The sequence below is a fragment of the Ptychodera flava genome, chromosome 14 (assembly GCF_041260155.1).
Source record: "Ptychodera flava strain L36383 chromosome 14, AS_Pfla_20210202, whole genome shotgun sequence".
Lineage (NCBI taxonomy): Eukaryota > Metazoa > Hemichordata > Enteropneusta > Ptychoderidae > Ptychodera > Ptychodera flava.
In genome coordinates, this window is record NC_091941.1 from 9400594 (window position 1) to 9427663 (window position 27070).

General features: G+C 37.6%; 2 protein-coding genes and 1 long non-coding RNA gene across 3 annotated transcripts in view; 2 read left to right on the forward strand and 1 right to left on the reverse strand.

Moving 5' to 3' along the window:
* LOC139149249 (heterogeneous nuclear ribonucleoprotein L-like) overlaps positions 1 to 6230 on the forward strand; it is a 37802-nt gene extending 31572 nt beyond the window's left edge. Inside the window, exon 16 of the mRNA XM_070720874.1 lies at positions 4930 to 6230. Coding sequence (XP_070576975.1) covers positions 4930 to 4988 — 59 coding nt within the window. The 3' untranslated portion in view covers positions 4989 to 6230. The remainder of the gene's footprint in view (positions 1 to 4929) is intronic.
* A 707-nt stretch (positions 6231 to 6937) lies between these two features.
* LOC139149252 (uncharacterized) overlaps positions 6938 to 27070 on the forward strand; it is a 50140-nt gene continuing 30007 nt past the window's right edge. Inside the window, exons 1-2 of the long non-coding RNA XR_011556089.1 lie at positions 6938 to 7069; positions 9728 to 9841. This is a non-coding gene — a long non-coding RNA (uncharacterized lncRNA). The remainder of the gene's footprint in view (positions 7070 to 9727; positions 9842 to 27070) is intronic.
* On the reverse strand, positions 11289 to 22216 carry LOC139149250 (uncharacterized). The gene is made up of 3 exons (XM_070720875.1): positions 21377 to 22216; positions 14121 to 14309; positions 11289 to 12980 (listed from the first exon to the last, which is right to left on the reverse strand). Exons 1-3 carry the CDS (start codon positions 21942 to 21944, stop codon positions 12886 to 12888), a joined length of 852 nt encoding a protein of 283 aa, XP_070576976.1. The 5' UTR covers positions 21945 to 22216; the 3' UTR covers positions 11289 to 12885.

Below are 27070 nucleotides of genomic sequence, written 5' to 3' on the forward strand. Positions count from 1 at the left end.
GTCAAAATATTTGTTTCTCAAAAGTTACTCATGTGATAGCTTTGATATTTGGTATACATTTTTATACATAATTATGATGAAATCATCAATTTTGTATTTTTGCAGCTAATGTTGCCATTTTAGGTCAGGCCATCCTGAAATGAGCTATCAAAGATCTCAACCTTCTTCATCAATACATATGTCACAAAACGTTGCTCTCTTCATAACACAGCAGAGCTCTGTCGACCACTTGGGTCGTTTGTTAGCTCCCATAGCCATATGTATATATGTTTACAAGTTTACATTTTATTGAAAATCTCAATAGCCACTGAGCAGATTAGATGAAAAATTAGCATGTAAGTACTTTGGGCTGACCTGAAATGATTGTGCACATCTTGGGTCAGTATCTTGGACTTGCTATTTTCATGAATTTTTTGTAATTTTCTCCCATTTTTGGTCAAAAAATCTTCTTCTCTGAAACCACAAGTCTGATTGATTTGAAACTTGGTATGGAAGTGCATAGGAGTGACCTTTCTCAAATCTGGGCAAATCGTGGTGAAATTTGCATATTTGCATTTTTTGGCTATTTTTTCATTTTTGATCAAAATTTTTTTTAACTCTGAAACCACACGTCGATTGAGTTGAAACTTAGTGTAGAGGTTTTTACGGTGACGTCAGTAAGATTTGATCAAATTCTGGTGAAATTTGTATAATTTTATTTTATTGGGGAATTGTTTCTATTTGTGATAAAAAAAATCTTTTAGCTTGATTTTAGCTTGTTTTGATAACTATATGGGAGCGACCAGTGACATTGTCACTATTTTTGGTTTATAGGGATGACTTAGCAATTCAATTTTTTTGACAAAATGTCACATGACCTCAGTGACATTTGACCTGAAAATATACATATTTGTCCATAACTCAGTAACCACAAGTGCTACACCCTTCATATATGGTATGATGGGACACTGCATGACGCCACATATTGTACCTCATTAATTATGAGTAGTTTCACAATGTGCCAGTTGTGATCAAGTGCCATTGGCGCCATTTTTTGGTTTTAAGGATGATATTGCCGAGGCTGTAGTTTGTTGAAATTGTAGTTCTGCTGGTAGCCAGAGTTGAAACAGCTTGATTGGATATCTATTCATATGTATCATTGCCGTATCATATGTCAGCAATATGACGGTTTTATAGTCTTGCATTTTCACACCATAGCTTTGATAATATGAAAGGCAAATAATGTGAGTGTTGAATTGGACTAAAACTGTTTATAGTTGAGAGACACAGGTGTACAGCTTGTGCTATACTTGTCAAGTTTAATAACCAGTGTCACTGTGGTGCCGGTACACTGAGTCTCCATGACTTTGTACCAACAAACATTATCACACCTATCATACGCTTTTCAGAGCAAAAGAATAATCTTTGCTTTAAAATTGTCATCATCAAGATTTTGGCAAACTCATGCCTCAGAGAAACTGACATTGTTCATAATCCAAGATAAGGTAGCATAAGTATGGCACTTTTTACAACCTTGTAATGACTGATGTCATCGTATACTGCAGTGGCTGACATGACGATTTCCTTCTTTATTACATTTACAGTGAAACCTGTCTAAACTGAACCTTTTTCCATGTCCCATTCCAATAGAACTCTATGTTAAAAGGGCCTCTGTAAACCAAACCTCTCTCCAAACTGAACAATTTTCTCAATCCCTGAACAGTTCAGTTTCGACAGGTTTTACTGTATTAAAAATGATTACCCTAAATTTTAGCAAAACAGATTTATCTAGTTCCTTTATTTCAATTCAAAGTATTCTTGATGGCTTGTCTTCACAACCAGGTGAAATTTTAACAAAATGACTTTTCCCCATGCACAGACAGCCATCATTGTTCAGTCCATTCAAAGTAAGCTATGAGAATAAACCACAGCCAGGATCTGCATCCTCAAAGTTCATACTTAACAAAGCTCTGCTATGAATTTCAGTGCACATTGGAGATTTGCCCGACTTATGGAACTGTCAGCTGGTAGACATATTGAATAATGGGTAATAATAGCATGTGGCATGTCAACTGCATTGAAATGCTTTAGGTCTTTACTCGCCAGACTGCTCATACATTTTTCAAAGCAACATGTCTCAAAAATATTCATGACCAACAAGGCAGTTATACAACAGGCAGTGGCATAAATATTACGAAGAATATTGCAAAGCAATAAAAAAGTGAACTTCAGTATAGTTTAATATGTTGAATACAAGCAGTTACTATTTTCAAACAAGTAGGGATTTCAAGTAAAGATGGCATGCTGTTGAAATTGTCACTCATCAGTTATCATGAAATATATTTCTACTGGGGGGGGGGGGGGGTAATAAACATTGACTGAAACTCTGAGCTGTCTTTGTAGATGTATTCTGCCATATTGCATTGTTAACAATTGAAAGACAGCATAATCAATCACCCCACTGCAGTATGGTGTTTGTGAAAAACAGCTCTTGTAAAAGTAACATTCTGACAAAAACTCAAAAAATTGTCAGTATTTGATAATTTGTAATTTCATAGTCTAGTGCAACCTGAATAATAAGAAGGAAAGAGAACAGTGTTTATCACCTTTTGTACTCTGTCAGTCTTTCGCAACCCATTTAAAAAGAAGAAATCATACAATTTTTAGCATCTCTTGTACCCTATCATAGTCTACTGCAACCTGAATAAAAGAACAAAATCATACATTTTTTAGCATCTTAGTGCCAATTTTTTAACATAAAAAATAATGTTCACTATCCCAGGGAAATTATAATGATTATCTGATGAAAAGTTTATGTTGTCATGTACTGTAGGTGACTGGTTTGACTAGGCTGTGTGTTAGTACATGTTTTGCACAGTAACATTATTCATTGCAGTGAGAGAGAGAGCAACAGCTAACACATATACCACTCATGGCTGTAGGTAATGAAGGACAAATGTGTAGTCCATTAATTCATCCTTGATTCATTGAAGAGTGTTTTGTTGGAATCTGTCATGACACTGCTGGACCTCATGGCATCCTGTGTTTCCCATTGTCTAGTTTTAGTACAGTATACAATAGCCATCAGATGATCGATAGAATTGGTCCCATTTGGTTAGAATACTGGCCTTCCTGCTGTCGTCGTTTTCCCAGCCTGAAGTATATAATATAGTACTCCATGGCACATTGGGTTGCAGGTGTCTGTGGCTCCCCCCCCCCCCTTTCTGCATGCCCACTACACCCTTTGAATGCCACAACTTGACACACCACTAATGCCTATACCCTGAAGCTGTTTTCCCAAGTGACCACCAGCAAATATTTTTAGGTTTAGGAAACACATGTAACAAGACTGGAACATTTCTTTTAATCACCAATGACAGTCTCATATGCTACATGATTATTTGTCCAGCTGTGGCTTGCATTTTATTCATTACTCAACAATTAGAGAACAACATGGTCAGCCATCAGCTATGCTACTTGAAATACTTCCTAAAATGATTGATGTGACCTACTAAAAGCAGTAATTCTGCTTTGCAATGACTCCCGTCTGTGAAAGCATATTTGTAATATTGTGACATGCTTAAACATATTTTTAACATTGTAGCATGCTTAGCTAAAAGAAGTGATGTCTGGATTTGAAAGAAAGTTACCTGGCTTATCTTTTAGAAAAGTTTTGAGAAATCTATGTTTAGTTTTACTGCTGTATCAAGACATACTGCTCTCGGTCATGTATGTCTTGTAGCTTGGTTTTCATCTGCTCAGTATTTGAAGTGAAGCGTATTTCTACCTAGAAGGTGTGAGAACCTCTAATATAGATGACAAATATCAATAATATGCGCTTCAGTCACACAGTTGTATTTGTACATCGACGGTTTGACCAAGCTATCTATTCAGAAGAAACTGTCTGTGATCAGGGTGTGGCTTGTGGCATCATGCTTGTAAAGCTTGCTGCTTAGTTTTCAATTCCCACATCAATTACTAGGCTGCTTCATCAGCAAATTGATTTACCAGATGGAAATGTCATCAATCAAAAAAAAAGTCTAACACTAGGGATGAATGCAAGATATTAGAATTGTTAAGAACTCTAATGAAAGCCATGAAATGAATGAATGCATGACACTGGTCATGTTAGAGTACAAGCTATAGACTATTCCCTTGTGTTAGAAACTATTCCCTTGTGTCAGAAAGTCTTGTAGGATTAAAGATGCAGTACCTGTAACTGTCGAAATTTTTTCAGTATTTTTGTTCCTTATATTAACCACAGTATCGTGGTCCTCTTCATACAGCGTGTTGAAATACCCTTTAATTTGAAGACAAGCTGTTGCTGACACTTGCGAAAACAAACTTTAAAAAATTTGCAAAAAGTTTATAATTCATAGGCCTTTATTAGGCTGTAAAATTTTTGTGCATGGAGCTTTTAATTATTTACCACTTTTCCTTTCAGCTTTACATTTATTGTATTACTATGTAATGGAGACACAAATTCTATGATAATAATATACCGCAAAGGATGCACGAGGACATTGGTGCAGCAGTATCGCCCGATGCCAATATCCAAGTACATCCTTTGAAGTATTTTCATGATAACCTTAAAACTAACGTTCGTGTCTGGGGCATCAAATTTTCAGCAATTGTTCTTCCGATTTATAGCGCAAGCGAGACATCTGCTAGCAATCATCCAATGGGTCCCTTGAAACCGTTCAACAGTGAACGAGCAGATGCAGCCAGGCCGCAAGGGGGTGGGGCACCCAGAAACGGTAAATATTACGGAACAAGTGCTGCGTATGGCTTTAGCACCACATAAAATTCTATTGTTCTCTCTGGTAGATGTATAATAATAGTTGTTATGTACCATATAACTACACAAACTAACATATGTATTTACACACTGAAAGATATCTTTGTTGTAAATGGATGGCATTCTAAAAACTTTTTTGTTTTTATTTGCAGGTGGTCGATACCCATACACCTTCAAGCTGTGTTTCTCATCTGCCCTGCATGCAGTGTGAGAAGATATGAAAAACAACAAACAAACAAGAGAGGCATGTCCATCGAAGATGTCTCATGAACTGACATCAATCAAGTTGCCAGCTCAACAGCCTCTCCATTTTCTCTGTGTAGAGTTTCAAAATAATATCACAAATGCCCAACACAGTCTTTCTGTGACTGGTATTAATGTTAGTGTCACCGCTGTACAAATATCATGCTGTAGTTTAGTAGCTGGTAGATTGGAGAATCAGAATTAGGCACCTCTTAATGTGTACCATATAACTCTGTATATACATGGTATATTGTATTAGTTTTCTACAGAATTAACACTAGTTAAATCAATTGCATGTTGTGTAACTCAGAGAAACACGCTTTGTATTTGTTGAATGTACCATTGTGCATGCAATATGACTTCATCCAGGCAGTCTGCACCCAAGGCTTGCTAATTCATTTTCAGTAATATTTTGTGAAGGATTGAAGATAAAAGTCCTTTAAGTGTACTTGTTTGTCCTGCGTAAACCATCCAACATTCACGTTGTCATGCTTTTCTTGCTTCTTTCAAACCAAATGATCGTCACTCGTAAAGTCAAGAGTGGAAATGGAATTTGTCAGTATTTTGCTACCGTTGTGGCTTGATGTGTTGTGGGTACTGGAAGATTGTGTACAAGTTTTTAGAAAGCATAATGAAAAAAGCACCAGAGTACAACTTCAATTAAGTTTGTGTATGTGTGTTTGTAACAAGTGGCAGTAGAGACTTATGTGTGTGCCTCATAGGCTGTCACTTAAAAAAAAAAACAGAAAAACTGGAAGGACTCTCCACAATTTCTTCAAATTATGACTTTTTTGCCAAAGACATTTTCTTTTAAATTATCTGCATGCGTATAGACATCACGGTGTTTTAGGGGTGCTCAAACTTTTTAAACTTCACTTTCTGTTCAGTTTTTATTTTTGAACCATCAAAGGTCTCTGTGGAGTGTCATTTTTATTGGAAGTGGGGAGGGGCTAGCTCTCCAAGTTTGTTTTACTCTCTCTTCTGCAATTCAAATCAAATCAATGGGTATCTGGGAATTAAGATGTCTGTGATGGAATGAATTCTGAAACACTTGCAGAATAATACAACAATAGAGCTATGAGGCTTATGAAAACTTGTCAGCTTGAGCTGAAAACACCTTAATCTTAATGTAATGTCTGTTCAATCACGTTATTGTACCCTTTCCCCGTTGCTATGGTTTCTACTCCAATAAAGGGACAACTTAATGGCACATTCTTTGCCTTTGTCTCTTCATTTTGTATAATATCTTCACACTTTACCAATTATTCTGAAATGCCCCCAGGCATGCCAGGAAAATTCTAATTTCAGCACAATATTAGATGCCATATTGTACAAGAATTTGTGTATCATTTGCATGTAAACAAGTATCAAGAATGCAAGGGCTGACCTGTGGTGTCATAGAGGGCGCTATCGCGACAGTCTGGCAGCAGACAGGCTTTCATTGAGGCCAGAATGCTTACAGCTTCCCTAAGGGCACAATTATCGTGAGGTCATTTTCGACAGAAACTGATATATCTGACCTTGGTATGTTTGTCATTCAGTAAACTTCATAATATGTAGTAATATGCCCGTCAGGTTCATCAAAATAATTTAAAAAATGCTGTATAGCTACAGTTGAATAAAATAGTATTTGTCTCCAGGACTCAACATCTGGAAACTACAGGATGGTGTCATAAATTGTAAATGAACATTCTCAGCTGTTGAAAGGGATGCATGGTGCCTTTCTGCTTGGAAGCTTCTTTAAGTGACCGGGGAAGACGGCGTCTAGACCACAATCCTTACTCTTTCTCCTACTATTCTACCATATGGTGCGGTATAGACAACCATGCACTTTCAGCTGTACTGCAGTAGCGATACCAGAAGCTAGTATCTATTTTTAATGGTCAAGTCGCCATACTGGCAAACAGATATGGCAATATTAAAGGTCAAAACACAGCCAATAAGGGATCTTTACACTAATTGCAGAGTATACCAACCAACGAGAAATGACTTTGAAGGTTTCAATGAAGATAGCAATCTCTAGTTTGCGACGAGATTTAATTAGTGAAGGTAAGTTTTGACGGAGTAATTTGTTGCAAGGAGGCACTTCTATTCTGGGTATTTTTGGCAAAAACACGAGCTTAACAGCTAAAAGCTTTCCCTTGCTCATTTTCACTTCAGAACAGTTGTCTCCTACTGTTCTTGGTTCATATCAATGCTTGAAAGCGAGCTCGAAAATGTGCCATCTTGTCGAGCACGTTCCCCCATGTACGGTCGGTCAACCGTGTGCGTTTACTAAGATTGTAAAGATGGTTTAAAGCAAAACCTTGGTCTGGACAAGTCATCTATGAAAGTCAATTTATAGCTGTTTGGTGAATTTAGGGAAGAAACCATTTAGCCCTGGAAGCGCTTTTAATGTTTAGACCAAGGGAAAAACAACACTGGTAAAGCGCATTTAATCAAAATGCACCTTTAATTTGAATTTGGCAATATTTTCCTTCGGCTTTCCCGCAAATTTCAGTCCAATACGCGAAATGGGATTGACTGATCTCTGTACCAGTGAAGAGCTAAACGCAAAGACGCTTTTCTAACCGGTACTTTCCTCAATTTTTCGCGCAGTGTTGGTGTTCAGGGACTAAGGGCATTGTGTTTTACTGACATTCAAGGCATCAGTGCAACTGATAGTCACCTAGCTTAGAATTTGTTGTTTCTCGTTAGCTATAGAGACAACTCCGTCATTTTATACAACATTGCCATTCAATTCAAACACATTTGAAAATATTGACGCGAACAGGTGTTCGTTGCGATACCGACTTTGTGACGTGGACCACCATAAATATGGTCCTGTTGCCATCTGTAGTGTCCGTGTTTCCAATTTGAAATTAAATTGTGCACTTGGGTGCGCGTGAAGTGCCTGGTCTTGGTGTGGAATTGACAATTAAATGACAGAACCGTAGAATAAAATCATTGAGGTGCAAGTTTAGTCCCTGTAGCTGTTGCAGCTTGAGGGAAAACCCTATCAAATGCAGAAACGTCACGTAGAGGTTCGCCACTCGAAAAGAACAGGTGTTGTATGAAAGGACGGAGAATTTGTGATTTTTTTTGGGGGGGGGGTTGCATTTCAGTGTGTCGCCTTTCAATTTTAATCATAAACGATACTGATCGCGCTTGAGTTGAGAGTGACATAAAAGCCTCTCCAAGTTTATGACAGTAGTATTCAATCATCTGTTGCTCACAATGAAAATTAATTACCTCATTGTTTCCTCTATCTGTTCTTTGAGTGAGCGAGGTTGCATTTTTCCTACAATTCTGTCAGCATAGTCCAACGGATGATTAAATTTTAGCTAGATTAACCTACCAAATAAAAGCAATCTTGACCAAGAAATGCCAAAAGCCAGTGACTTGTCCATTGCATATTTACATCTATTGATTAGTCCAACTAAAATTTTGGCCAAGGTCTTAGCTTTGCTGATTCGAGGACGACTTTTCACGCCGCGCGAAAAATCAGCATGTGAAAGACAAAAAACTCATCAGAATACCACCAGCACAGCTAAGCCTCAGCTGCCAATGTGTGAAACAAAGAATGAAAACTATGACATACCAAAACTAATATTCACAGACACCCGCCATAACATTTCAGACATTGACTTTTCATTTGCTCTAAAGATGTGCTCTCGGTTCAAATGGATCGGTTTCCAAGGATTAAAAGTTTAAGTCAATATAAAAACCGATGTACTGCAAAATTTCGCGCAAGCATTTATGAAAAGTAGTGAAATTTCGCGCATGCCTTTGGGGAGGGTCACCATTTTTTTGCGTAACTATTAGAAGCCAAGATATGGCCAATATAGTGTTTCGTCTAAAATTATTAAACCATAATACATGGGAGTCTATTGGTCAAACTATTAACAATTTTCACCTACAAAACAAGCTATATCTGTACTTTTATATAAGCTTATGTTTGGTAGTCTATGTAAATGTACTACTGTTTGAAGTGGGAAATAAAAAGTGCATGTGCGTAGAAGAAATTTGTTTTTTGCATTTATGAAAATGTTGATTCACTATACATGGTAGTCTTGAGAAAACTGAATATTTTTTCCAATATAAAACTGCCAATATCTATGCGCTTATAGACGTTGGATAATTGACATAAATGTCCTTGATTAGAATAGGGCGGTTACAAGTGCATATGTGTACAAGAAATTTGATTACGGAATTGCACCGAAAATGTTGATTCACTATACATGACAGTCTATGAGAAAACTATGAATAATGTTTTACAATGCTAAACTAACAAAATCTATACTTTAAAAATGTTTGACAATTGATACAAATGTACTTGATCAGAATAGCGTGCTTGAAAGAGCAGATGTGAATAACAAATATGAAATTGCAATTCCGTCCAAAAATACCAATTCACTTCTCAGGTAGTCTAGTGGTAAACTATTAAACATTTTCGCTGACAAACTTGCTTTATCTGTGCATTTATAGGTAAATGTTGTTCAATAGTGACTTTTAGGCTGTAATAAAATTCTTGAAAAACAATAATAGTGCTCTATGTAAGCTTACAATTACAAGCCGTAACTATAAATGAAGGTAAACATTACATCTATTGTCTCTTTTGACAAATGAGAAATTGTAATATATTATTGATATGGACTGTGGCATGCAGGGGAGGGTCACTGTTTTGCGTCAATATTGACATGTAAGTTATTTCCATTGATCGTACAGATCTAGCGCAAGGTTTGACCACCTGTACCTGTACACTTTGAACGTCGGTGCATCCCGTGAGGGCGCTGTAACACGCAAGACCTCTAGGATCAACTCACCATCAGGACCAAACCGGTAAGTCACGAATATTGGCTCTAATTCACTTGTATGGACAATGAAGCGTGTAGCCAACACCAGTTGCTTTCGTGGTTATTTTGATTTCAAAGGAAAAAAGTTAAACATTGCTATAATTTCTTGTAATACAGTCACTGTGACACAAAAATGTTTTCACCTTGCTGAGACGAAATGATCATGACACTAAAATTCCATTTGTCTTTATAATTAGCTTTTTAAAATTTGACTTCTTGATCGAACAATAGGTTTGCTTCAACAATGACAGAATTGTTTTATTTAAAACGACAGTGAAGCAATATTCCACATTAACGTAGGATAATCTTCGGAGTGAGGGAAAGGGTGCAAGAGGAGGTTACTTGATGAGGGAGCAACCAATGGGGGTAGAAAACTTAACATTGACGTCGACTGTACAGATTAAGAATACGTTATAATGTCTATTTTAAAAAGGAGATAAGAGAAGTTTACGAAGTATTTTTTGTGAAAACAAGTTATGCTTAATTTTCTAAGAATAATTGTGGACATAGTTCTGCAAACGAAAATTAAAATGCGAAGAACGGTATCATTTAAAAGAGAAATGATTTATATAAAAGATCCTTGTACAAACATTATTGTACTAAAGTTGGGGACGAGGAATAAGGCTTACGCTGTCGCCATCTTTTTTAACACACTTTTGTCGTTGAAATTATCGGTCGTATACTTGGATGTTTTTTTTTATTTAGTTATGATTGACAAAGGTTCAAAAACAAAACTTTAATGGTTAATATGGCAAAATATGGTGATGGAGCTGCATCGATTGGTCGCATTGCTCTTTTCATCAGCCGTTTATGCAATGTGTTGAGATTTCCTCTGTAGCATCGATCATAGACAGAGGGACGGAAGACAGTCTGTGGTAACATATGAAACATGGAAACTGGTATAAAATGATAATATTCAAAGATGGAAAAGTTATGCATACAAACTAAGTAGTAAGAAAACTTGTCATAGGTGTTATATACACATAACACGACATGCCAAGGATATCCTGCTGCCAATCTCCATAAACAGTGGCGATACTGTGTTATGGTGAATGTCGCCACTGCTTGAACTGCGATCGATGCGCAATTCGCTATGTCGTAGACATAGTGAACGCCCTCGTGCGACGTTTGCAGGAAGTCGGCTTATATCCGGGAACTCTACAATCACATATAAATCGCAGGTGGGGATATGAATATTCAGACACGGTAAACGTAGAATTATGCATGTCAAACACGGGTTATGTATTAAAAAGAGCGTCGTTTGAATCACATGACCCGTTCGATGTCGAGGAGAGCTCGAATAGACGGTGCTAAATTTATGTCACCTCTCATATCCTTACGCACCTGTTTTCAAGAGTCTACATAGTCGTTCAAAGGCATTCAGTGTTGCTTGTAATGGTTTCAGTTCATATTTTAACACAGAACACGAGTCGTAGTATTTTCTCTAATAAATTACTTTATTATAATTCAGTCAAATTCGCTTGTTAAGTACAAGATCTACAGTTGGACACAGGGATCTCTCTCTCGTATGTTAGTAATCATTACAAGACCCGTGATTCGGTGCCATCGGTGAGAATGAAGAAAGCCAATCGATTTCACAAATGCACATATTATTCCATACAAAAGGAGTCGTTAAACAAGATTGATAATATTTAAAGCAACAAATAACAAAAATGAAAGATATATCAAATTGAGATGCGGCCTACAACTTATTCTGCGACTGTACGTGAACACCCAGGCGTATAGCTATTGCTGGTGAAAATGGTAAAAGTATATGGGAAAGACACACATGCTCCGAATCGTTTAACGTCCATTAGGTAAATGCCGATTTTAATAAAAAACATCAAACTATGAACACGACATTGTAAATATTTGAAAATCTGACCAATGATAAATTTAAATATTTAAAAAGGTTAAATAAAAAATTAGCTAACTTCGAGAAATGTTTTTGACGAAAATCAAAATACTTCAATATCACAATATTTGTAAACAACTGCTCATACGAAAAATATCTGTTATGATTAACCTAATTAATTTATAGCTCTGTCAATACCAGTGAATTTTGTAACGTCATTCCCCGAATTAGTTCATATAATGTATCCGGTTATCCAGCATCGTGGCCCCAGTATTTTCCTACATCTACAAAGTCACTGACATTGCCAAAACAATAAAATGCAATAATGTACCCCTCCCAGCTCATAACGGACGATAGCTGAGCATGAATTGGCCCAGAAGGGATACATTATTGCATTATAAATAATAACAGGAGCGTAAAGTAACTTGTGGATCAGAATTGTATTCATTATTCCACATGCGGAAGATAATTAGCAAAAACTTGGAGAATACAACAATGTAATTTACAATATTACATTTCTTTCGACCAATGACTGTGCAGCGGCCGAGTTCGCCGACTCTAACCTCTGAAATATACACAATATATTGTCTCGTAAAATGTCGATTTGTAAAACATTCAACAGGACCACTTGATTTATTTAATTGCCTTGTGTCGTGGCCTGTTAAAGAATAGCAAAATTGAAATGGCATACTTCGGCGACAATGTGCAGTGTGTCAGTCTTACATCGCCAAACAAAGATATCAACTGTCGACGGGCTGAGTGCAAGCTGACCAATTCCCATGATTTAAATGGTGATTCTTTGACCGATTCAGTTCAAAGCAAACACCTTCGCATGACCTCAACTCAATATAAAGGAATAACGACTGTAAACTTTCAGTACTTTCGGTTGCGCAGATTGACCTTATTGAGATTACCTCATTGCCTGAAATGTGCACACACGGGTGAACTTCCGAACCCTTGGCGGAGAAGACCTGCCAATAATATTAACAAGCAACTATAGTTACTTGCTAAATGGCAGAAAAGTTGAATATTATATCAATATTAGCTGTCATCATCCCGTTACCGCGAAAATATCGATAAATCATCTTGACAATAGTCGCATCGTGTCGTCATACAGTATCCACTTCCTTCGTCATCTTCGTCACTAAAAATCGTCCAGCATGAGTACAGTCACGTTAGAATGTATTGTGGGTATTACTCATAAAGGCGCTAGCCACAGTCAATGCGGTCTGGATTTCCTTCTCCTGTTTTTTCACCAGTATGTGGGACTCTGTCCAAGAAAAATGGAAAATAAATGATCAAATTTCATGAAATTGTCATACTCCCCATAAAGTAATATAATATTCACGCCTCTTAGTTTTCATAACTGTGATGTGCCTTGCCTTTACTGATTCATTTTATGACATTTCAACGATTCCTGAGAAATTAGCGTCGCAGGACGCGATAAATCTCGTGCAATGCTACTAACATGGCAAAAGTACGCAGAATACCTCTATAAGAAAGATAAGTTACTGGGTGAATTTTTAAATGTGTAAACGAGTTAGGCCATGTTGATTCCGCGCTGGTATTTCGTGGCACCAGTATGATTGTAGTCCGAATCCAGTGAAATTGCGGCTGGATTTCTAGCGTCAAAGGACGCTAATGAAGCGTGAAATATCGTTTTTTGGCAAATTTTGAGGATTATGCCAAAACAACAGATGAGACGAAAGCTCCTCTCATATATTCCTAAAACGCTCGATTCCCTAAAATACATTAATTTATGCAAAGTGTATTTATGAGCATCGTCTGGGTATGCAAATCATATGATAATGAATTATAATCAATGGAGAATATTCAATAGCCTAGAATCGTGCACTATGTACAGTGAGCCTCAGGGACAGATATGAGGACTCTCAAACGTTTGTAGTACGTTTTCGGTTTACTAATTGTAAGGGCTCATTTTGAAGCTCTTGGACTAAACAAACGTGTTTTTTTTGAAACTCGAAAAGTTTATTTTTTTGACTATAGAGTCACTATAGAGTTAACACAGGGATGGTGGCCAATTTGAATTTCCTGTGACGATTACTATTGGGCATTTTGTTTCCCTGGTTCCAAATTTTGTTCATTGACTGCGGTAACCCCTGATTTTGATTTTTTTATTTGTTTGTTTTCGAAAACAATTAGTTTAAAGTTTCCTTGAGGAAGGTTTGGACAAAAGTTTAAGTCTTTCGATTTCGATGTGCCAACAACCTTAAGGGGGTTAGAATCCCAATGAATGTATGCTTCCACCTAAAGATGTGTCTAAATCATCAGCCTATATTTTCCATGCGTTATTTCAGATTCTCCTATTCATTAACGCTGCCATAGTACTGTTTAATACATGTATGTGAAATTCAGATTCCATGGCCGAAGAGAACCTTGAGAAACTTACTTGCGACCTGTAGCATAAGAACTCCCCATGCGATGCTCCAAAACCAGCCCACCAATAGGAATGTGATGGTCATGAGTTGGGACACTCCGACCCAAAGATTGGTACACACTTGATCTGTAATCTCGTCTTTCTTGCTGTGATCTTGAGGACTGCTGCAGCAGAATAGCGTAAATCCAGAAATTATCGTCCCTGCAAATATTACAAAACTGTTTAAATGAAACGTTTACATTTGCGTGGCTCTAAGTTTATTTTTTGGAAAAGCAGTGTACAGAATAATGGTCTGTTTGCTCTTTAAACATAAAAATAGCAAATTTGTGGAGTACTAGTACTATTAACAAACGAACTAATGATTGACAATTTTGCAGCATCTAAGGCAAGTATACTTCGTCATTGTAAATCGTCATTCTGTCTGAATTAGGTAAGAACACGATTGGAACTAATTTTTTTTTGGGGGGGGGGGATTGGATCTTCATATTTTTCATAGCTATATATTGCAATATTACAAATTACTCATAAAAACAAGTGTATAACTTAAAAAAGAAAAACAGATGAGCGTACATTTGCAGATCACACCGACATTAGTTCACTGTCCAATCATCCCAAATTAGTTCCAATCGTGTTTAAGGCTCTCGGTCAAATGTTCACACCAAGAATCCACTTTGATTTTCGTCTCGATGAAAACCCGCATTAAATAACTTATCAATTTTTTAACCAAGATGTAAAAATAACAACCCTCAGACAGTATCCGACGAAACCTCCTCTGAATCTTTATATATATTTAATAAAAGTCAGGGTAACTTATATGTTAGTAGCATGCCCCCTGTTCTTATTTTCTTATTTCTATGCTAGAGTCCGTCTATGATGAATTATTTTATGTGATTGACGTCATAAGTAACTCCTGCGGACATGACATGAATCTTGAATTGAGTGCGTGCTTTGTTCGACAGTATACTATTGAATTACAAACTAATTTATATAGTCCTTGAAAGTCTGTGAAATAAGCAAGTCAGTGAACACGGCCAGTTTTCGTTTACTGCACAATAGAAACACGCTATTAAAATTTTGCATATGTGAATACATACACGACTTCCTTGTAATTTTGTAGCACGATACTTTTGTAGCGATACCACTACTGATTGACAATTTTGCAGTATCTAAGGCAAGTATATATCGTCATTGTAAATCGTCATTCTGTCTGAATTAGGTAAGAACACAATTGGAATTAATTTTTTTTTTGTTTTGTTTGTTTTCCCGTGTTGTTAAGGTAACAAACAAACCGCCGGTCCAAATGATTTGATATCATAGGTCCCTGGAGGATAGACTAATGCAAATGTGTTGCAGTTTCATAATATACACTAGATCGTATATTTTAGGAAAATGTTATCAATTTTGGTTCAAAAACCCTTCTCAGGAACTGATTGCACAAATACAGATACAATGGACGTCCGAGTTCAAAATTTAGGAGTTCACATGAATTTAGCTAACGACAGTTCCAGCTAGGTACATATGGTAGTATGAGCCTTTACGGGACGATTTTTGGACACTCAGATTTTACAATAATTTTCAATCTTCTTCTCGCAGGGACTCATTCAGAGTCTTTGGAGTAAATTAATTTTTGACTGACACGTCGTGTTTATTGAAATCGAAAAAATTAGTATACTCATAGCGTTAGCACAGGTACAAGTATATTATAGCGGCCATTTTGAATTTCATTACCGTGAAATTGTCCTGGAATATATCCTATTAATATTAAAAAGTCAACATTTTGCTGCAAAAGTTTGGTATTACCATTGTGTTTTGCAAGAATCTTGCCTGAACTTTAAGGTTCTGCAGATAAAATGTATAAATTACGCAGTTTCATATTTAGACCAAGTGAAAGACGATTCTGAAATGTAGTACGATTCTGAAATGAAAACCAGATTCTCTTCACTAGAACAGAACATACTTCGGAATATTTTGATTTTGCTATCTTCATTGGGATGATTTGCAAAGGTGAAAATTCAGCTTGGAAACATTTCTGTGAAATGTAGAAGAGCATCTTTTTAGCAAAAAAAGAAACTTATATGCTGAGATAGCTGGATTGTTATGCATCTCACTTCATGAAAATCAAGTGTATCAAAATAAATTTTGGGTGTGCACATCGAGTTTATACGAAATCTTACCACAACAAATAGCCAAAAACAGTTTAGCTTTTTGGATTAATTTCGGTTTTAGTATTCACAGCTATAGGTAATTGTGAGTTGCTCATTAACATAACAGTTGAATATTTTGTGTTTGACATAATTTCATAACTATTTTCATATCAATAACGAGCATTACCAACTAGAGATGTGAAAAAGAAGGTTGAATAAATATTTGTTATTGCTATATAAAATCAATGTTAAAGTATCCAAGAAGTAATTATATCGCAATCGTGTTGTTAGAACAATAGCTGTTTTTTTACAATATTCCGAGCAAAGCATCCAAGATATTAATTTTCACAAATTAAATTACAGCCCACAGCCAGCTCAGCTTGAGGTAAATCAGGCAATTATACAGTTTTTTTTATTTCATCGGTAAATGGAGTGTATTGCCATGACAACGGCCCCTGCGAAGAATTGATGATGTAGTCACAAGCAATTCACTTTCACTGGCGTCACTTTTTTTTCTAATTTATCAAGCATTCGAATTGATTAAATATTATTGTTTAATATTATAACGCCTGGCGTGATTGCGATGCATACGGTCCATAACCCAGTCTAGCTTGCGTCATTGTTTACTTGAACTTCAAGGTGATTCTGCGATATATTTCATTCAATTTCCGCGACAAGGTCAAATGGTATGTCGTATACTTCACGTCATGAGCACTGGCACGGACGTAACAGAAATTGACCTAAAACGACGTAAATTTCGTGATTGTAATTCGTAAGTGATTGAAGACCTACGATGAACACGAAAATTCTTTTAATTGTACGCCTTAACTGGTATGTATTAAATCGGTCTTCAAAAGAAATCGGGTGTTGCTAGGCGACCGGTAGAAAATAAGGGCACCTTTCACTTCATTGTCCTCACTGTCACAGTAGCTTAGGGCGGACGTGTTACCATGGCGACGGGAAATTGCAACCACGTCACGTAATCGAAGCCACGATGAACCATTAACTCAAACGTTACATTACAGACGAACAAGCAGGTAGCCGCCGTGATAGGCTGGGACTAGCTTACAATTCAAAGACTTTTCCTTTTTTCAAATAAACGAGACCTGAGCAAAGGAAGGCTGCATTTATTTCATTTAGACCAACGTTAATTCTTTCACAAAAAGAGTTGATCTCAATCTAAAAATATGGAGACGATGAAAAACAAGAAAGGCTTAACAGTGCTCATTTCAATTGCACTTCTAATACACATCTTTTCCTTTACGCGATCGGATTTGTTGCACTTCATTTTTGAAAAAAATTACCGTCGAGTAGATCACTTGTTACACCCTGAGATAATACAACCACTGATACTGGTGAGTTTATTTGCGTAGGTCTGTTGCACATTCCAAAATATTTATTTTAGAATGATGATGAACTAAATAAATCGAAACACTGCTTTAGAAAACGACCGCCCACTTCCATGTGAAATAAAATAGCGAAGTCTACATATATTGTTTGCTGTGATTGTAAAATCGATCGGTGGAGTTTGTTTTAACAGGGGCGAGTGTACTTTTGTTCTTGCCGTGTGTTATTGCATCTAGCTCCCTTTCAAGCAATTCGTTTTTCGCCTTTTTAATCGAAGTATGATAAATAGTTTCTCGACATAACATAAAAATCGTGAATGTGGAGTCATTCACTCACACGCAGTCTTGGTTGTCTCGGCAACAGTTAAGTGGTCAATTTCAGCACGAGCGTTTACATCGTCATTATGACTTTATTTCACAATCGTTTCACGCCAATTAACTCCATACTTTCTGTTATAGCCCAGGTCGACGATATTTTACCTTCTGTATCGATTTTTCGCGTCAATATAAACGTAACCGGCACCCTTCCTCAATACTATCAAAATAAGTCAGAGCCGTTCCACTCTTTGCTCAGTTGTCTCTACCAAACTTGCGTTATATATTTTCGTCTTCTTTCCAATTTAATCCTGAACTGAGGGTACAATCACTTCCCGAATTTCCTTTGGCATTCTAAGTTTCGACTTATTGTGGGTGCCAATCTAATTTCGTGGATTTAGAAAATATCTCATGTCCACCATTATCATCATAATCATCATCATCGTAATTGTCATCGTCATCATCATCACACCACCGTTATCGCTGACACCACCTTCACTACCATCACCAAATCCACCTGCGTCATTATTGCTATTATCATCAGACTGTAGACCTCTATTTGACAATTTCCCCGTATTACATTAGACTATGCGGTCTCTTCCCCATTAGCGTACCGACTAAGCGGGTGGTAGATTATATTTGAAGAAGCGTTATTTTGAGATGTCACCGCGTCTCATACAATTATTCGTGTTGAATTCATCACTTCCATGAAAAAAGTACACAGACGCCGATGATAATAATCCTCCCGTTTCTGTAAATCTAAAACATTACATTTTTTAAAATTACGTTTCTTCGGTTGGAGGCACACAAATGCGCGCACATCTCCGTCATTGTTGTTGTTTTGTCTGTTTTGCTTGTTTGTTTGATTGTTTCTATTTCATCTCCTGAACGTTAACTGTTTTGAAGAGGAATGCAAAAGCAAAGCTGGGTACCATTTTTAGATCTTGAGAGGTTTTGTTTTGGTTTTCATGTTTTTTTGGGGAGAAGGGTCGTTTTTTCATTTTCCATTTTTTGTCTTAGATAACTCTCCAAATTCTGATTTTTCACAAGAAGCCTGCTAAATTTTTATCGAGAAGTTGACACCCGGTAAAGTCATTTTCGCTTATCATTGCCGACTGAATTCTGTGTAAAATGAAAAGAATCACGATGCATCTCTTTCACTCTTTGGAATCTTACTCCAAGATGAAAGCTTTCGCGTAAATTTGTTCACATTATAATGTCTGGAAAATGCAAATCAGGAAAAGACATTATATCATCATGGTAGTGAAGGGGCCGTAATTAATATACAGACATATACAAGTGTCTTTTATCAAGAGTTAGTTGTGATAGCGGAATACAGTGGGCACGAAAAGAAATCCAACTGGAGAGTTCTGGGCGAGTCCTACAAAGTCAGTAGCGCGAATTTGGGAAAAAAAGTCACAATTTGACACAAAGTTGAACACGGTGCATTGTGAATCTTTAAAGTACGAGAGTTTGATTATCTTTCATTTTAATCTTTTAATAAGACGTAGAGATTAATTACTTATTGAACCCTGAAGGAAAACTGTTTTCACTAGAAATTAACACCTTCCTTTAATGTAGTAGCATAACGGAACTCGTGTTTTTATACAAACACGCACATAAAGGGATCGTTAATCAAGTCACGACTGAATAAAAGGCCTCGGGCGAGTTTGCAGCGAGCAAGATCCAAATCCATCTTAAATAAGCCTTGCATAAAATAATAGAAAGATTTACCCTTGTGCATCGTAGAACACTACGTGGCTAAGTGAGAGGACGGGATGCGATTCATATGTCAGTTCGCGGATGATAAAACGGTGATGGGTCTTTAGCTCGAGTGCAACGCAGAGGGGACAAGGCTCAGAATTACCATACCGTAAAATGCAGTGGCAAATCAACAGACAAATTTGACATGAATACAAATTGTAAAGTTGATATATAAAAGGTGGGTTCGAATCGCTAGACCATCCTCCGGAGACCAGCGATACCCTTCAGGGCTGACACGCCCCCACCACTATCTTAGAAGGACACAACGTTATTTTATAAATGTCATCGAAAAATGAAGCACTGAGGAGCAATTCTGCGAGCGATACGATACGGATCACAGGTAACCATGACGACTTACATAACAACGATTCCGAGCCACACATATGTCGTCATCAGGCAAAACCAAAAATCAGTTCGTACATTAGAATCGTTTCACCTGGATAGAAGACAATTTCGATTAAGATTAATTTAGAACACAAGGAATACGGGAAGAGAGTCGCGATTTATCAATGACTTACCTACGTTGTATAATGCTAGAAATCATTGCTTTGGCTCGGGCTACTTGACCTGTGCCCCAATATTTACCTTTTTGAGATAGTTAAAAGTTGAAAAGCTGTCGTTACACGTTACCGAATTGTTGAAACATAAACGAAGTATCCGTTGTTGCATAATAAATTACACGGTACTATCGGAGATGTCAAATACTGAGTTTACTCGCCCAGTCAGAGACTCTACGCTGAAACGTCGTGTACGGTATATGTCGTTCTATCATCAGGTATTATTACACCGTATATTTGTTGGTAAAACAAACCCATGATGTTTTAGTTCACCATCAAGGTGAGAAATTCAACGACATGCAGTGGTTTCATTCGGTTTTCCTGTTATTCAGTTAAATCACTATCGTTCCCAATCTACAAAAGAATGTGAAGATGCTCCTTCGATAATTTTTAATTATTCTCCTATTGATTTAATGGTTAAGGTAGATATTAAATTTTAAAATGTGATCTCTCGAAAAATTTGCATACAACAAAGAGCTGGCTCTCATATTCCTGATCAGAGCTAACCTCGACCGTCAATCAATAAAACGCTCTTTCTCAAATTTACATTGTCAATGCGAGTGGAGATTGTCGGTTGTCATTTCGGGTCAGTGCTTTTCTGATTGCTATGACACCGTGCTTGCCAACGATACAGAGTATATCGACGGCATTATGAATTCGCTTCTGAAACCTCTTTAATGGTCTTTTCACATTTTATGCGAAGTGAAGGAGTCACTCAACAGCGACTGTAATTTTTCATTTATACAGACTAATCATAGCAACAACATCGTTTAGCAGAGAGTGGTGTTTCTATGTGTAGAAAACATCAATTTCGACGATCCGTATGTTCATATTTAAACATTGCAATACAATTACATTCAGGACGCCATACGATTTTCCGATTTTCACGGCTGATTGGTTTCTACCTTGTATAGTTACTGAGTGGTATTTATTGATTACAATGTTGAGGAACTGTCATTACATTTCTGTGACGTTTCTTTTGTTGTTGTTGTTGTTGTTGTTTTTTTGTATTGTTTTTTGTTTCTTTTATTTGAAATACACTCAGAAGTATCACCTGTCCGAGACTATGTTCAAGAGAACATTTGTTCGTTAATATAATCTGCATTATCTGTGATGACAAATAGGAATGAAAAGATACATACCTGACCCAGGAATGATAAAGTTTAGTGTACAACACATTATGGCTATGGGCATTGGCATTATTGGTATGGCCGCTCGGATACCCTTTTCGCTGATTTTCACGTGCTGTTGAAATCCCTGCGAGTGCCCATTGCTTTGTGTCGCGGCGGCATTGATCTGTTGTAGTTGTAGTTTATTCGGGTAATCAACAGAAACGACAGAGACTCGTGACGGTCGTCTGGAGTGATGAAACTGTGATCCGTCGATTGACAGTTTCCTGGAGTCAACAGACAATCGTTTCGGGTCGTTTTCAGTCGCCGTGCCCGGTCTCGACGAAGTCGATACCATCACAGACGGTCTCTTCGCGGCGGTCCCGGCTGCCCCTTTCCATTTGCTGGCTACCGACGACCGCGATGTCGAAGTAACTCCGGAGGTAGCGGTTGCGGTAGACGGATTGTTCTCGGCCGTCTGGGCGATCTCTCCGGCAGCCTGGTTCGGTAACGGCGGCAGCGCGGATGTGTTGGTCGACGCAATTTCCCCTGTCGTTCCAGCACTTCCCGGCGGCTTGCTTTTCGTCTTTTTATCAGCCATATTTTCGATCGTTAACAAGTCGACCCTTACAAATACATCGTAGATCGAAAAAAATCAACAAACTCGTAGCTTCTCCGTTCTGCTAAATAATCAAAAGATCTTTCGTATCCTCTTCTTCAGAACAGTCACAAATCACTCGGACCACTCGTCATAATTCATTTTGCGTTGAACAGATTCATCACATATGCCTCCATTAATACCGCCGTTTGGTTAAGCCTGGCTGTTTAGCGGTTACCTTGTGTCCTTCCTTGATTCCGCTAATGGATAACAGCAGCAGAGAGTGTGCGTGAATAAATCTTGATAAATAGACCCTTGCGTAAATTGAACGAGTGGTGGCGCAACGAAGTTCAAACAGAAGCACGCGTGGTTAGGTATGGAAATCTGTCGTGAAATCGGTATGTATCATCGACTAGGTTTGACCATAGACAGTGGAGAAACGATGTCTATGGTTTGACTGCCACTTTCAGATTATGATCAATAAAAAAGGGAAACGCTATAAAGTGTGAAAAGTACAATTAATATGTATTCTGATAAGATTGACGTCTCGAGGAGACCAGACTGGGAGACAAGTAATAGGTTCGGCGTTCTTATGCCAAGGGCTTATCGCACAAAATACCAAATTAGAATAAGTTGTAGAAGTTAGGAATCAGTAAATTGTCCAAAAATTTTCTTGAACATCCGTTATTGTTCTCACTGATAGAGATTAAATGCCAATTTCCAGTCAACTCACAATTCCATATTGATCGACCAGTTGTAAGAGACTTTCCATAATCAGTAACGATAATTGTAAGTTATGGATATCTGACGCAACGATGAAGATTTGGCAAAAATAGCCTCGAACCCACCAAAACATTGACAAAATTGTCAAACGTATCTAGGAATGTCTGTACTTTAGACACAGTCTCCCCCCCCCCCCCCCTCACCGACACATACACATAGTGGAAGGCTTATTCAGAGGGATTCTGGCAGTGCTTTCTATGGCCGATAACTCTCTTTAGGCCGAGGTGAAGATTACTGTATACAAAAATACTTTGGATTCCAAATGAAAGGGCTTTCCCGGAGGCGTCCTTGGGTTACTCTAATAGAATGGTGTACGGGTATGTGCAAACCGAATGGGTCACATTTCCCTAAACATGTGTTCCGACTTTTCATCCTATATGGTTCGATAAAAAATGATATATTTCCCCAATGCTTTAGAGTAAACCTTTATATGCAATAGAATAACTGTAAATGTTGCCTAAATTTGTGAAGAAAATTCCTAACAGTGGATCATTGTATGGAATATCCACGGAACGTGTTCAACTTGAGCGGAATACCCCCTATAAAAATATTGGCAGTAAACCCTCCTGGAGGTGGTCTCGTTATGTCCTCACACCTAACGACTTGCCTTTCGTCAAGTCACTTATTGCGAGTTAAAATGCTTAGACAGTAACCAGAAGTTCTGCATTTATTTTACAAAAAAAACATGTGATCTAATAGTGAGACGGTAAAACATACAGACAATCAAAGTTCGTTCGGATCAACGTTTACCGACACATCTGGGTCTGAGCGTTTGCACTAAAATTTCACTTCATTGCAGTGATCTATGATGGTGTGTATAGCCTTTGCATACTGTATATACAATGAGGACGACCTCCATCGGCACCTTTGACACCGAACATGACCGAACACATGCCGAACACACGTTCATCATGATGCCGTCATCGTCATTGCTTGATGAGTACACACTTACACAGTGATTAACACGTCATGAGTTGTAATATCTGCGGTTTTGCTGCACACCAAACGGATGCGATCGCAACAGAGAGTCGATGTTAATTCTCTTCACAAAATTTACCGCCCTAAATGCGAGTCAGAATGGTTCAAATGAACAACCCTCGCGAAAACATGACTTATTCTATGTAAATCAGGGCTGCGTTGCAACCATGTCAATAAAATCACAACAGTACGTTCAACCACAATTACTACGCCCTCACACGTGCATTTAGTAATTAATGCATTCCTCCTCTGTTTACGCACAAAACCTTCAACAGTCTACATGTTTCTAGCATTTCAAAGAATAAACAGAGAGTAGACTCTTGAGATCAGATAAACGTGATTTTATTCAAAGTACCGATGGAGCAAAGACGCTTTACTTTTGAGTTTTTTTGTTCTGGGAAACCGGCAACTAACTTTTGTCAATCTCTTCTCGCAGATATCCACATATCATATTGTAGCCACATGCTATAAGGAATTATACATGTCAGATGTAAGTACAATTTAATCTCTGTGAATGGAACAAATGAGACCACAGGGTTTTATTTAGGGACAATAAATACTAATATCATAAAACTAAATAAGTTTAGTTGTCTACAAGTTTTCTTCTGTTTACCTTTCTCTTACCTATACGCTCTGCTCGCTTGAGACATGGCAAACTGCGCTCTGTGTCAGATATGCGTAGTAAAATGCGCCCTCTTTCGGTGAACTGCATCCGTTGTGGGATTATCATGCCTGAGGGGTTTTATTCAGGGACAATAAATACTAATATGATAAAAACCAAATAAGTTTCGTTGTCTACTAGTTTTTTTTCTGTCTGCTTTCTCTTACCGATACGCTCTGCTCGCTTGAGACGTGTGTGTGTAAGTGCCTGAGTAGTAAGATGCGCTTCCGCGCGTGACCTGAATATTTTGCAGGATTATCGAGTCTGCAGGATTATCGAGTCTGAATTTGGCTTTTATCATATTAGTATTCATTGTCCCTGAATAAAAACCCTGTGATGAGACTGACTTCAAATGATGTTATTAATTTGCTAATAGTGAAAATGGACAAGTTTTGTCCGGAATATTTTACAAGACTTTCGGAAATCGTGCGGGGAAAAATGGCGCAAACAGTGTTATCACCAATGATACGACGGAACCCGTAAAAATAGCATATCTTTAGGATTCTGTCCACAAACTGCAGCAGTGAACACGACAGGACAAATTTGCCCGACGTTTTGCCAACACCAGCTGACGTCACGCATGCCCCGTTACATTCTCCAATCAAGGCTATCCGTTAATAAGTGCTTTACTGCTGATCTTTGACAAGGGTTGCGGCAGATGTAAACCAGTGACCGCCAAAAAAACCCCCAGAAACCCACTCGCATTTACGAGAGGTGAATGCCGATGACAGTATGAACATAGGATAATCAATTTGAAATGGAGTGCTTTAAGCAGGACGTAGGGGTTAACAGTTGAAGTTTGGTAATACCATAGAGAATAGCGAGGAGATGAACAGCTTTCAAGAAAGATGTCACGTGATAGTAACGTCATCAAAAGATTGGTCTTCAAGAAGAATCAAAGGATATGGTAGGAATGCAATTAAAATTTGTCACTTTATGAAGTGTGTGCCTTAACTTTCGACACAAAATGCTGCGAGAAACATTCTTTGTACCTGTAGCTGATGTAGTCAAGGATTTAGGATTTCTCCGTTGCTTCAAGTTGCAAAACTTCGTCACCAGCCTGTCTGTGATGTATAAGTTGCTCTTTACAGGGCGCCTGTAACCTCCATAAATGTAATAATCTCTACAAATATACAAATATCAACCACAATTGTAATAAAATCAACCACAAATGTAATAAAACAGTCAACCATTAATGTAATAAAACTCAACCACAAAATTAATGTAATAAAACAGTCAACCATTAATGTAATAAAACTCAACCATAAATGTAATAAACTTGAACTTGCATATGTGATCATTTGTTTATCAATGCTCTGAGTAAATAATAACTTTAATAAGACTAGTGTAATGTAATTGCATACTTTCCTGAAACTAGGTTTCCTTTTTCGAAACACAGAATAGAATACTTTGAGAACACTATCAGAAAACGGCGAGGTACTGATCAAACCGTTAGATAATGGAAGTGGAACAGCAGTTCTAGACACTGATAATTACATTAATAAGGAAGCGTCAAAATAACTCGTCAACCAGTGATACCACACAAAGTTTATGACAGATGACTAACAGAGATAAAACCTTATAACAGAAAATTACAACATAAAACATGTTGACGAGAACATATATCTATATTTCAATCTAGTAGAAACAATACGATCACTACCTTGAACACAGAAGAACAAAATTAGACATCCTAGCATCCCCAGTGAAGGAACAAACTTCAAGTGGGACAACATAGGAATACAGACAATCTATCGATTATTCCAAACAATTTATCCATTGAAGACGAAATTTGAGGCGACTGATTAAGAGAGTACGGCAATTTTCGAAAAAACGGCGTTAAAGGATCGTAGTGTTATACAGTCTCCTTCACTCTGGAGTAGAGACTGCACTGATGTTTAGATTACAGGTGTGTCTCGCCATGGCCAATCAGTTCTGTACACAAACAAGGAAACGTAAAATACACTTTCAAATACACAAAACACACTGAATGAAAACAATTAAGATATGAATAATGTGTGGAGTTGCTTTCCTTATTACATAGATAAATATTTAACTGCTAATTCCTCAATTGCAACGACAAAATAGATTTATTACATTTATGGTTGACAAGTATTACATTTATGGGTGATTTTTTTATTACATTTATGGTTACCATTTATTACAATTGTGGTTAGTGTTTTTATTACATTTATGGTTGATGTTTGTTACATTTATGGGTTATATTACATTTATGGGTGCACTTTATTACAATTATGGTTGATGTTACATTTGTGGAGATTATTACATTTATTGAGGTTACAGCGCCTTCAATTTCCAACTTCGGTTACGAGTGTGACGTGAATCTCGCCTACGTAGCGCCCCCTTGCAGGTGAATGGTAAAATGGTCTTGTTTTTTTACCACCTGTTGCGTCCTTCTGGCCATGTCGGCGGGAAGTCTCGTGACACACGAGTAGCGTGAGTAGGACCGCCTAACACTCGTGACCGGTTCTCATAAACTGTTCAAGAATTCCCATCACATCACGGCAATTATAAGCCAACGTTAAGCGAAGCGGGAATACTTCACTCCTGGCTCGCACCGAGTGGGCGTCTCGAGACACATTCTGTGGATGCCCCAGACCCAGGGTCAAGGATACAGTGCCAAGGACACTCACATTTTTCCCCTTTGAGATGCCTGTTTATTTTCCTTTTCATGAGCATATCGGAT

What these genes read in the sequence shown, in the direction of transcription:
- LOC139149250 (XM_070720875.1), bottom strand. Translation starts at nt 21,944, where the DNA reads ATGGCTGATAAAAAGACGAAAAGCAAGCCGCCGGGAAGTGCTGGAACG. An exon ending in CTTTATCATTCCTGGGTCAG is followed by an intron (nt 14,310 to 21,376) that starts GTATGTATCTTT and finishes TAATATTTGCAG; the next exon opens with GGACGATAATTTCTGGATTT. An exon ending in TCTTATGCTACAGGTCGCAA is followed by an intron (nt 12,981 to 14,120) that starts GTAAGTTTCTCA and finishes TTTCTTGGACAG; the next exon opens with AGTCCCACATACTGGTGAAA.